The sequence below is a fragment of the Phycodurus eques genome, chromosome 5 (genome assembly GCF_024500275.1).
Source record: "Phycodurus eques isolate BA_2022a chromosome 5, UOR_Pequ_1.1, whole genome shotgun sequence".
Taxonomy (NCBI): Eukaryota; Metazoa; Chordata; class Actinopteri; order Syngnathiformes; family Syngnathidae; genus Phycodurus; species Phycodurus eques.
In genome coordinates, this window is record NC_084529.1 from 1,477,506 (window position 1) to 1,491,123 (window position 13,618).

The 13,618-nt window shown below is 42.3% G+C and overlaps 1 protein-coding gene across 2 annotated transcripts in view; it reads left to right on the top strand.

Moving 5' to 3' along the window:
• The window catches only part of mob2a (MOB kinase activator 2a), a 63,497-nt gene that overhangs the window by 17,178 nt on the left and 32,701 nt on the right, over nt 1–13,618 (top strand). Inside the window, exon 1 of one of the 2 annotated variants that reach the window (XM_061676717.1) lies at nt 8,068–8,145. The exons of the other annotated variant lie outside the window; for it this stretch is intronic. Within the exon in view, the coding sequence (XP_061532701.1) occupies nt 8,108–8,145 (38 nt within the window). The 5' untranslated portion in view covers nt 8,068–8,107. Of the gene's footprint in view, nt 1–8,067; nt 8,146–13,618 lie in introns of those variants that run through there. 2 annotated transcript variants of the gene reach the window in all.

Below are 13,618 nucleotides of genomic sequence, written 5' to 3' on the forward strand. Positions count from 1 at the left end.
GAAGAATGGAACGGGAGATCGACAGACGGATCGGTGTGGCGTCTGCAGTGTTGCGGACTTTGTATCGGTCCGTTGTGGTAAAGAAGGAGCTAAGCCGAAAGGCGAAGCTCTCGATTTACCGGTCGATCTTCGTTCCTACCCTCACCTATGGTCACGAGCTGTGGGTCGTGACCAAAAGAACGAGATCCCGGATACGAGCGGCCGAAATGAGTTTCCTCCGCAGGGTGTCCGGGCTCTCCCTTAGAGATAGGGTGAGAAGCTCGGTCATCCGGGAGGATCTCAGAGTAGAGCCGCCGCTCCTCCGCATCGAGAGGAGCCAGATGAGGTGGCTGGGGCATCTGATTCGGATGCCTCCCGGACGCCTCCCTGGTGAGGTGTTCCGGGCACGTCCCGCCGGGAGGAGACCCCCGGAAGAGCTGGATGAAGTGGCTGGGGAGAGGGAAGTCTGGGCGTCCCTGCTCAAGCTACTGCCCCCGCGACCCGATCCGAATAAGCGGTAGAAAATGGATGGATGCATGGATGTATTTTTTTTATTCGTAAACAACATTGTAGTAACATGCTTGTTTATTGTTCATGCTCCTTGCTTTAGTGAAATGCATGTTTCTTAAAATATGTGAGAATGGCGTCATTTGATGTGTACCTATTGAGAGTCTATCTATACTATGGGTTTTAAAAATAATGCAAGCCTTAATTTCTGTTCACTCATGAACTCATTTGGAGTTATTACAGCACTTTACAAGTATTGAGATTTCAGATTTTCTATTCTTAACTAGCCTCCATCGCAACTTGTTGCATGAATGGGTATACTATCAAGGGCCATTTCAGTTGTCATAAGGTCCTCCCAAAGCATTACTACGTGCATTAAACCAGCCTTTGTGAGTTAAATGTTTGGGGGAATTTATAACAATTCCTCTGGGGTTTTATTAGTTTTTGGAATTACATGACAGGCCAATAAAATACTCGCATTCCCTGACATTTTGCAACGTTGCTGACAATTTACGAAGTTTGAGCATCTTTGGACTGTGTTCAGGCAAATGCAAATTAAAAATGATGTATAAATGTATGTCTTGTGCAACTTTCAACGTTTTACAGTTTGGGCAACAAAATACAGAGTTGTCGAAGGAAAGATGCTTTTTTGAGGCTGGGTTCCCGTGGTTTAAGCTATAAATGAAGGATGCTCATCGTCATACTGACCCACTCGTGGCGTCGTCCAGCCTGGCCATACATATACAGTAGACCCTTTCATCCTGCTCCACTAAGTGTCACATACACTGTGCCTCTAACTGTGTAACAGTGTGTGCACATGCCACACTTTGCTCGGTACAGTGGATTCTTGGTGACTTGACGGTGCCCCCTTGTCTACATTAAATTGTGCAGGCAACATATGTATGTGGTTTCATAAGTTTATATATTTTTTGGCAATAGAGCAAGGGGTGTTGAATGTTTCCTGTCAATAAAAGCACTGGCGAACTTGTGCACGCAGAAATATGGTTTACTTCTAAAGCTGGTAACGATTGCATGATGCACTCAAGTTTCTTTGACCACAGTTCAATGTTTGTGCTTGTGAAAAGTATTCCTGGAAACCCTGTGTGGGATTTGAGCGGCCAGGGCACAGGAGTCTGTCATGATTTTTGTTTTTGTGTGGGATAAACGGAGAAAATACTTTGTTTTCCTTAGCTTCAATAAAACACCTTCAGACAAAGTGCTGCATGGTAAGAAGAAAAAAAACTTCTCAGAACTTTAATTCCATTATAGTATGCAATGCCAACACTCCCAACTGCACACTACTCTTGCACAACATGTACTGAAAGAACAGAGTTGGAAAACATTGCGCTTGGAGGGACCTGAGGGGAGGAAAGGGCGTTCAAGTTGTGAGAGAGGCATGCAATGGGGGGCACCGGATAGAAAGGCTTGCAAAATAAGGAAGAAAGCTCAAATTAGCTTGATGGAAGGGCTCCAAAATGAGTAATAAAATAAAGGAGGATGAATACATGCTGGAAAGAGGGGTGGAATAAAGCTGAATAGGAAGAAGGGGGTGTATAGAGTGGCATTAATTCAAAAAAGAAGCCTTTTTGGTCTGCAATTTCCATCCTCTCTATGTAGAATCCAAACCGCATACCAGTGTGTCCTGTACGCTCCAGAGTCCTCTTATCCTCAATTACTCAGCTTCCTCCTTGTCTCCTCCCTGTAGTGACTGACAAGAGGAGCAGCGGTGCGACTCATCAGCAGTTCTGCTGCCAGGGTTCTCCCATAGTCAGAAACAAACTTGGACACATTGAAATCAGCAGAGTGCTTTTCAAAAGTGGAGGAGAAACCCAGACACATTCTGCACCGGATTTGCATGATGTCATACTGACTGCTTTTAAACCTATCGTTGACTGAAATCTTCATTTTTGTTCTCCCTGCTTCAATTGTACCAGACAGACACTCAAGCTCCTGAGCCCAAGTTCCCATGCAGCCCTATCAAAGTGTCCTTGATGCAAGATACTGAACCCCCACAGTTAGCAGTTAAACTTAAACAATCAAACATTTGGCGTTGTTTTAATCAGCCAACTTTTGAATGATAGAAACACAATACAGAAACTGAAACTGATGCCAGCCTGCCTCCTGAGAACTGTTGGGGGCCCTTGGGTCCCTTGTCTCTTGAGTCTTGACAAAAATATTGATAGAAAAGGGCCGGCTCGCCCATTACGTGATATCAGCGAATGCTAAGCGCGCCTCGGCTTCAGGGAGTGCCACCAAATTGGGGAACAAAATAAACATTGAATACATTGTAATTGTATTAAAACTAGTAACTGTTAACCTAATATGCAAAGTGTAAGATAGATTGAGATGTAAATCAATTCCCAATTGATATTACAAATGACAACATTTGAGCAGTTTTCAAGAAAGTGGGACTTTTGTTGTTGAAAGAAGTTGTATATTTTTGTGTCGTGTATGCTGCAAACGCAGAAACCTCGGGCCCCGGGATACAGTCCCCTCCAGAAATATTGGAAGGGCAAGGTCAATTCCTTTGTTTCTGTTGTATACTGAAGACATTTGCGTTTCAGATCAAAAGATTAAGTCGAGACAGAAGTTCAGAATTCCAGCTTTTATTTCATGGTGTTTAGATCTAGATGTGTTAAGCAACACAGGACAGAGCACCTTTTGTTTGAGGGGACTGTAGATGCTACGTTACCATGAAGGGAGATTCCAAGATGATTTACATTTGGATTCAAGGATAATGTTTTTGATTAAAACGACATCTAACTTCTGCAACTATAAAACTAGCGGGGCAAGAAAGCAAACGCTAACTTCACAATTTAGCTCATCCATAGCTGGTCAAACATGAACTAATCATTCTGTCAGTTATACATCCATCCATCCATTTTCTGAGCCGCTTCTCCTCACTAGGGTCGCGGGTGTGCCGGAGCCTATCCCAGCTGTCATCGGGCAGGAGGCGCGGTACACCCTGAACTGGTTGCCAGCCAAATACAAACAAACAACCATTCACACCTACGGGCAATTTAGAGTCTCCAATTTATGCGTGTTTTTGGGATGTGGGAGGAAACCGAAGTGCCCGGAGAAAACTCACGCAGGCACGGGGAAAACATGCAAACTCCACACAGGCGGGGCCGGGGATTGAACCCGGGTCCTCAGAACTGTGAGGCTGACGCTCTAACCAGTCGGCCACCATGCCACCAGTTATACATTGAATTGATAATACGTTCAAATGATAGACAATACGGAAACTGAAATTGTAAACTATGCCATCAAAAAAATCTATGTTAGCGTAGACGTATACAATAGATGCAGCCTTAAGTGGCTAAACCTCCGGCCTGTCATATTTGTTGTGGCAGATCCACCCTGAGACTAGTCACTAATGCAACTATTATATAGCCATTGCAGAATTCACATTTGAAATCATGGCTAGAAAGTAATGAATTGTTAAAAATGTTTTTTACAAATTCACCTCATCAACACTCATCATAAATGGATGACAGGTTATCATACGTGATAAAGCTTATTTGTCTAGAATGCAAATCACCTGGGGCTGTCTCTATCGAATAGTTTTAGAATAGAGTATCCTCTCGACTATTTCAAGTAAGGAATTTGAACCCCGGTCCTCAGAACTGTGAGGCAGTCGTCTACCGTGCCGCCAATAAAGGTTTTTCAATGTTTTAATTATTAAATTATTTTTCTTCTTATTTATGAGGGAGGGACTTCTATCCTTTAACTGCATACGTTGTTACTGAGTGTATGGTATAAATGTGTTGTGCAGAATGCAAATTAATGGAAGTACTGTCTTATTACTCGTTTATATTTGTGTATGCTACTCTATATTATTGTAGGTAAAGGATACGAGCACAGGAGAAGCTTGGTCATAATGCTTTTGTTTCCTTAAGTATTTTTCCACATTCCCACTCAATTTCTGCATGGACGTTTAAAATAAATAAATAAATAAATCCCCCCCCCCCCCCCCCCCCACCCGTCCTCCCCCCCAAAAAAATCAGCTTCAATCACAACAAGCATTGAAACACACAGTGTCATTTATTGCATCTCGAGGCAGTACGTTCCAACTACTGATGGTAGGGTTACGGTGCATTCGAAGTTATAACTTGTGATTGTTGGGTATATTACATTGGCTAATAGGTTAATAAATAAATAGATTGATAGACAGACAGATACGTTATATACGCCGCAAAGCCTGATTTTCCTTTTTTTGTTTCACGTGATCCCAAACATTGGACGCCCTTTGCCTACAGCACTGTATTCCAGCAGTGGTCCCAAGTTCCCAGCCATAGATACAGTGGGGCAAGGAAGTATTTAGTCAGCCACCAACTGTGCAGGTTCTCCCACTTAAAAAGATGAGAGAGGCCTGTAATTTTTGTCATAGGTATACCTCACCTATGAGACACAAAGCGAGGGCAAAAAAAAAATCCAGAAAATCACATTTTAAAGAATTTATTAGTGAATTATGGTGGAAAATAAGTATTTGGTCACCTACGAACAAGCAAGAGTTCCGGCGTTCACAGACCTGTAACTTCGTCTTTAAGAGTACCAGAAACAAACAAGAACTGAAAGAGGCTGCAGTAAAGGCCGAGAAGAGAATTTCAAATGAAGAATGAAACAGTCTGGTGAAGTCAATGGGTCGCAGGCTTGATGCAGATATTGCAAGTAAGGGTTATGCCACCAAATAATAAATGTTATTCACTGTAAGATAATTTAATAATGTTTTAATAATACTTTTGCTCACTCAAAAAGTGGGTGGCTTCAAACAAAAGGTGCTCTGTCCTGTGTTGTTTAACACATCGAGATGTAAATACCATGAAATAAAAGCTGGAATTTTGAACTTTTGTCTCTCATTCATCTTTTGATCGTAAACCAAAATATCTTCAGTATACAACAAAAACAAAGGAATTGACATTGCCGTTTCAATACTGTTGGAGGGGACTGTATGAAAACTAGAGGTGTGTTCAGAAATTCAATCTGATGCCCTAACTCGACGCTGAGAGTGCACATCCCCACAGCGCACTGAGTTTGCGAATGTTGCGGAGTATAGAAGACAGCGCTCGGAGGATATTTTCAAACGCACCTTAGCTACGCCAGCGCGAGGTAGCAGCCGGCAGCTATAACCATCATACCTACGTGGTGGTCATGTTGCGTGTGGTGGCTATGTGGGTAAGCTCCTAATGTTGCGTGCATCTGCAAGTAATGGCCGTGTGGAAAACATGGACCATAGCACACGCAAACATGGTTCCGGTGCAAACATGATTCCGGCGGAGTTTCGATGCAAAAAAAATTCAGGTGGACCAATTTTTGTGGTCGACTTACCCGAGTGAGTTGACTTTTATTCCCAGCACTACAATCACCCGCCAAAACTTAATGCCAATTGAAACACGTTTTATTTTAACATTTGTGTATGAACTGCAGTATAAACCAGTCATTGAGACAATATATCATGATTTCAGCGTTTATGCTTTTGAGACATTTTTGTTTGGGGTGTCATGAGATTTTTAGAATGTAAAATGGGCGCCTTGGCCAGGTAAAGGTTGGAAAACACTGTTAAATTGTTGTTCTTTTAGTCTTTATAGTTATAAATGCACTATTGTGTTATGCTCAGTGGAAAGAAAAAATAGTACAGTTGCCTCCAATATAGGTTGTAACTGAGTAATTTTGTATAACTTTACTTTAGGGCTGTCACTATCTAATCATATTAGAATTTATTATCCTATAGATATTTCGTAGAGTAGGTTTTTAAAAAAAAATGTTTTACTTATTTTTATGTATTTATTTTTACTACTAAGATCCATTTTGTTGTCTTTTATGAGGGCTGGACTTATATCCTTAAACTGCATTTGTTGGTACTGAGTGTATGGTATAAACAGAATTTGAGAAAATAGCCTTTGCTAAACAGTTAGCATTCACGATTAGCAATTAGCATGCTAACGATTACAGTTTTAGGTTAAAAAAAATAATAACTGCCATTAAGCTCACTCATATGTCATGTTATATGTATATTTCAGATCTAATAGTTTCTTAAAATGACTCACAAATGCTCCTTTTTCATTTTTGGCAATGTTTTTCACTGGTAGAACATTGTGTTGAAAGTCTGCAGTAAACATGGAAAGTGGCCAAATGGTTCCGGGCGACACAGATTGGTTCAGGGCGGCGCAAATATGCTTTCATTAATATTTTAAATTGCCTTGAGGCAGAAATTTTTGCATCGACCAATTTTTTTGGGGTCGATTAGACGTGGTAGCCGATATATTTTTTGTTTTTTTCCCCCCACAGCCATACTTGACTGACTCTGGGCAAGAGGCGGAGTACACCACCGAGTTGGCCCCTCCCCGACATGGTGAAATTAAATTAAATGCATAAAATAGGGGGGGGGGGCAAAATGCTACCTTTAGCAAATGCTACCTTTAATGTTGACTAATGAAATGTATCTAAAAGTCTTTTTACTTATTTTTACTTGTATGACTTAAGAATGTTAACATTTTACTCAAAGGTTTTATGATGGACACACCTTAACTTCGGAGCAGATTGTTTGTACTTTCATAATCTCATATGAAAAAAAATAATAATAATTACAGTGTCAGTTATACCTGTGCTGCTCTCATCTATTAACCGTGTGGCTTGATCGATACGCTTCGGACTAGTATTAGCCAACATACAGCTCTTAGCCCCCTTGGATTGACAAGCAACCAGTCCAGGGTGTACTTTGCCTTTGTTTTGATGTTAGCTGTGAGCTCGGCTCCAACTCCATGTGACCCCGAACAGCATAAGCAGTTTACTGTAGAAAATGGAAAGATAGACTCATAGCTCCTTGTTGATTTCTGTCTTTGCTATTTTGAGATTGGCAACAACATCCTTAAGGTAACTTTTTATCTCATTGATTATCTAAAATGTAAAAATATACGTACACACATGCACGTCTACACACACAGTACAGTACCTCACTGGCATTAGCGGTTCCTGAGTCCTATTCTTGGCATCAGATCTTTCTCACTCTTCAGGCTTGGACAAGTGCTATGTTTGGAACTCGTTGCTGGAAATCTGTAAATATATACGTGGCTCTGGGGCAGTGGTAAAATGAGAGCTTCTTCCAATGAATGGGGAAGCCATCTCATCGAAAGTGACCCCCACCACCCCCACAAAGACATAGTGCTGACGTCATGCTTTTGGTATAGTTTGCTCATCGTTTGTGGAGTTGATGTTTTTCATGGCGGCCTGAGATGATCGTGTGACTCTTGAGAGACAAAGCCGCCTCTGCCTCCAAGCACACTTATGCTTTTAACCCCGGCCCATTTGTCTTGATCTGAACTCCACTGCAGCAAATCGTGGGCTCTTTGTGCTCGGAATTCATACTGTGAGCCTGCCCTGCGGAAACTACACGGAGGAGGGGTGTGAAGGAGCAATGTGCAGAGAGAGGGGAAGATAATCGGAAAGGTGTTGAGCAGCGAGCAAGTCCGTCTTGTTCCGTGTCTGTGCGGCCGGCAGCCATCCACGACAGCAACGGCTGGAGTTTTTTTATTTTTTATTTTTTTTGCAGTTTCGAGGCGCCGCCTAAACGCTCCGACATCGTACCATTCTGGATTTCTTTATCCGTTTCCTGTTGTCCAGGATGAGGTTTAAAAGGAACGGCTCTTACACTTTAAATAGGTAAGATGCTGCTGTGCGCCAAACAATTGAATGTGTTACGCGTATGGGGAGGAAGATGTGGGAGGGAGGGAGCTGTTTGTTGCATCTTCCTGCCATCGATCACTTTTCTATGGAACTGCTTCATAATCTCATACATATGGATACAATGCCATATAGCGTCTTATTCTGGTTACTGTTAATGTCTTTTAAAAGGCTACATGTAGACATTTTATTTAGACTGTTTCGACAGACTGTTTACCAGTGCCCATGCCTGATTAGAATGTTTCTAATACACCATTTTCCCCTGCTGGGTGTGCATTTGTTCTTCAGTCTTGAGGAAACCTGTTGTTCTTGTTTTGGAGCGGGTGGGCTCTGCCTCTTTTGTTAATCTCCTTTTCGCAGATTTGCTTCCATCTTCATCTCTTCCCCCCCCCCCCCCTCTTTTTCCATCAGGGAAATGCTCCTTCTGGTGAACCCATCACCGAGCAACTTTGTTTGTGCGCTTGGTGTGACAGGTCTCTTCCCCCTCTACCTCATCCCACTTTTCTCTGTCATGACAGTCATTGCCTCCATGTATATCCTATTGTTTCTGTACAGGGTCACATATTGGGTGGTGTGGTTTCGTCCCGTTCCTTTCTTGTCTTTTGCTCTAAATTAGAAACTCTTTGAAAAGGAAACCACATTTGTCTTTTTGCCTCTAATGAATAATTTCAGTGCAGATGCCATGCTTTTATTGTTTGACTGAATTATATGAACTGGTGATAAAGTCAAGGGAAGTACACACACACACACACACATACACACACACACACAAAGCCTAAAGAAGTTATATATATATATATATATATATATATATATATACATATTGTTTGAAAGTGACAGTTTTTTTAATGGCAGTTTCACTCCTAGCACTCAGGCACTCCTTTTCCTCTTTTGCCTCGTTAGTGGCCACATGGCCTTCCGCTGGTCATAACACGCACACAAAACCTACATCCTGCCTTTTAGATCCACAAACTGTATAAATTCCCTGTCAACACACGTGCTCATACCTCATCACACAAACAAAATCGAGAACAATGCCATCGCAAATTACCCTAAAATTTTCCTTAATTTAATCTGTGATGAATCTATTTACCCTTACATTTGGAATTTTCCTAAAATTATTTAATCTCTCTGTTTGTCTCTAATCTATTATGCATGCTCGTTTGCACATATGCCTACACATCTTTCACTTTAGCCGCAGCATCTGGCGAAAGGGCCTCCGAGAAGGAGGCGGAGCGATGACGTCACTGGATGTCCTATTGCTTTGCTGGGCTGCTGCGGTTTTTCTTTGATTGCCAAACAAAAACTAGCAAGAGATAATGAAGAGCCACCTTCGTCACTCTCTGTTGGAGTCAGAATCAGCCTTTTGATTACTCCAACACCACTGCATTCATATGTGTGTTTTGTTCCAGCAAGTAAATAAAAGAGAAAAGGATTTGCAGACATGGTGTCCTTCACCTTATTTGATCTGTAGAGTACTCTGCAGTGATTGGCTCGCTTCCTGGGGGCTCGTCACAGCACTAGCCCCTCCCTTTCTGTTCCACTGCATCATTCGTAAGAATGAAAAGTCACCCTGGTTGTGTAGTTACATGAACATTTGTTTAACTGGGCTTTACTGTTAAGACCTGGTTACACGTCATTTCATGCATGCACACAAGAAGAAGGCAGGCAGTTTTAAAATATTTTAGCTAGTGATGCATATGCTTAGCCGAAGTATGGAGGCTTATATGGGTATATGTACATGTCTAAACTGAAATTGCTCCCTCCTGAGGTTAGTTTACTCCCATGTTCCCCTCTGTCTCTCTCTGTCTCTCTCTCTCTCTCTCTCTCTCTCTCTCTCTCTCTCTGTGTAACTCCCTCCTTTTTCTTTCCCTCCATTTACCCTTCCCCTGCAGTCCACTCTGTGCTGCACCGCCGTTCGTCTGCACTTAGTTGGCAGGACTATGTTTGCCAAGCTAATCTTCCCGCTTTTTCGGTGGGAGCCAGCAAGTGAGCGAGGGGGAGAGAGAGTGAGAGAGTTGTTCACTGAGGATAGCGAGGGGGGAGAGAGAGCGAGAGCGAGGCAGGCAGTTGCAGACGGTGGAAGTCAGTGAGAATGAGTCACCTGCTCGATGAAAATTGTAAGATTTTATGAATGGAGTGTGCCGAAGTGTTATCTCTTCCTGCTCCTTTTTGCGGACACTTGAATTGGTTGGTCCTGCATTCGTCTGTCCTGTGCGAAAGTCAAAGGTCGTTTGTGCAGCCATATGATTACTCAAGGCGCTAGGCTGGAAGTCGTCACCCTGCTTCACCTGTAGCCACGAGTGCAGACGGGAAGGTGAGAACGACGAAGGGTCCGGCCCGGTTCTGCTTCACCGTCGCCTGGATGGGTGTTTTGGTGTGCTGCAACTGCTGCTTCTATAGGTAGTTAACCAAGTGACTTTTTCTCCTGTCTTACATTTCTTGGATTAGAGTTCACTTTTCACTCAATCTTTGAATAATAAGATTTTATTTATATATCTGATTACCTTCCCCTCCTTTCATTCACTGTTATTGCGCTGCGGTTCGGAGGAGACATTGGAGGTCAGTGCTGCTGTAGCAGGCAGACATTCTGATGGAGCCCGATCTAGGCTATCATGACATGTACATGAGGGAGGGAGGTGTGTGAGGCCAGCAGTGCACACAGTTTGCCTGCTTTAGCTAACCACAGAATATTAAAACATCACTGGCTGTTATTTTTTTTTTTTTTAGTCAGCAAAGACTAGTTTTCTAATGACTTGCTGGCCTTGCCAGGCTTGCCAGACTTTGCCTTCCTGTGAGCCTCTTGGCTGCGAACCAGTGTTTGTTTGGACACAGTATTCCCTCACGAGGGGGCATGGATGTGTTTCCTATTTGTTGTTTGCGCAGCATTGAACTTATCAGACTTTGCTCTGTTTTTTGTTTTTTTCTCCTCCCACCCTTTTGACTGTACCTTGAAAGCTCCTTTGAAAAAGATCCTTGCCACTGCCATGTATAACTATATCAACTTATCATTCAATAAATAATAAATAAAATGGACACGATAGTTTTTCTGGACTCCATAAATTGTCATTATTGTGGTGAGCCGGTGTGCAGATCACACAGTGAGCCGACAGAGTTGGACAGCTGTGTCATTAGCCGCTAGTGGGCTCACGGAATGTCAGTGGGCCGGTACACTCTTGCTGGTGTTGGTTCCGTCCAATACTGCACAGCCTTGATCCATATTAGCGACACACACAACAGAGACAGTCAAGGAAAAGCTAACTGTTTGTTCTAGCTAACAAGCAAGACTGCGAGCTAATAAGCTAGCGAGTTAAGCTAAACAGCTTGCTCCACCGCGCCGATATTGTTTATCAGAGCTTCACACTGAGTTGTTGTGTGTGTGTTATTCCCCAATTAACCCAAACACGGGAACGTCAACTGTTTATTAACCATAACCTCAGTGGCGCACGTTATTCAGCCAGTCGTTGACTACAGCGAACTTCAACGTATATTTGATTGACAGGTGAAGGACTTGTTTTCAGCGGACCAACCACACAGTAGCTGGGTTTACATGGAGACTTTTTTGTAATTCTGATTAAAATCATTTCGATTGAAGATCTCTGGTCAACTGTTTACATGTGACGTGACATGTTCCGATCGGGTCTATACATGATGTGCACGACATTTATTCAGAACAGCCGTGTGACATGCGCACTTTATTGTGAACGTCACGTCATATATCAAGATGGAGGTCCGTCGTCTATTCAGCACAGTAGTTGGGAATGTTTTATAGCTTTATGTTTAAAAATAAAAACAACTAATAAGTAGTTAAAAACAAGATCTCTGTCGCATACGAGCTCCGTCGATAGCCGCTCATTTACGTCGAGACGAAGCACGCACAGACAGAGCTTTTCTCGGCTCTATTCGATTGACGATTCCATTCGGATTTGGCCAATTATTCCGATCGAGGTGTTTATATGGCGCATTTTTATTCGGTTTGGGCTTTAAACCGATTATAAACGAAATAGAAGGCTCCATGTAAACCAGGCTAGTCTTGCAGCTCTTTATTTCGGACCCAGGGGGATCCATATCACAGAGTAAGGAAAAACAATTTAATAGAGAAACAAGAGAGAAAATTATAATAACAATACTGATTTAAAAGCAATGAAAAAAAATAATAATAAGGGCGGGCCTTATTTTTCATGATTTCCATTTTAAAAAACGTGGTTTATCGTGATAGTTTTGGGGAAAATATATCGTCTTAATTAGTTTTTTATCGTGACAGGCCTCGTGGCAGTCTTAATTTGTTTTCTTTTTTAAACAGAGCTGCATGCTGGTACTCTCACAGGGTACCACTTGGCTGGCTTGTTTGGGTAGATGATTTAGGCTCTGCTTGTTGGCATCTGGTTCCCCTCTCTTGTGGTTGTGGGGTGAGCCAGTCACAGGCCCTAACTGCTCTAAAAAGAAAAAAAATTAAGTCTAAATATAATGTGCTAGTTCTCTGAGGAGTTTTTTGACGATGGTGAAATTGTAGCACACAGTTCAGATCAGATTAGGCGTCACAGTGATTTGCAGTTTTGTTTACACTTTACGTAGTGAAACTCTTAAAGGAAGTATGAATACTTGTGTGTTTGTCCATATGCTTTATACTGTAGCCCCTAATGAAAGAAACACACACGAAAGTCTAGTAAAGGGAGGGTTTGTTCCCCATGTGTGTTTTCGCTCCTTCGTGATGGTGAGGGAGGAACCTGGGCTGTGTGCTGTCTCATAGCCACGTTAAGTCCAAATGGGCTGTCGAGTCTGTTTTCAGGTTTTTCTCCCTGTTACACCTCCATTAGCCAGTCAAATAGTGTCGCCGTAACCTTATGACATAATTTGTTAGTATTACTGATGCACACCTGCCAAAACGGGTCCTCATTGACCTCCCCCCAGTCCAGACTTCTGTCTACCTGCATCTGGTGTTTGAGCGTTCAACAGTGGCATTTTGTGGACTGCAAACTGCACGCCAGCACTCCGTCAAACCACCATCTGTCATAGTGTGACATCAGTTAAAATAAAAAACACACTTTATCTTAATTTTCAGCCTCCAATCGGGATTTGGGATGTCTGGATTAGACTTTACACCGATCTGATCGTCTTTATCAGTATCGGCTGATAATTAGCATTTTATGCTAATGAGTTGATCGGCTTTAATGTCATATCTCAAGAAGAGGAAAAGCAGAAGGCAGTTTATGGTCCTTGCTGATTAAGTTCCGCATTTAGTAAAGTGAATCTTAAAAGAAGTAGCCAGTGTAGTTTGACCTTTTGGGTTAGTTACACGCCTGCCTGAAAGGCTCATCATCTGATCCCTGTAATCCCTTGTCACTCTCACAGGATTCCTTTTCAAGTAGAATAGTTTAGATTCAGACATCTAGTTCAAGATGAACACTAAGAGTCTAATTTTTTAAGCATTACTCCATTTTGTTCTTTGTCA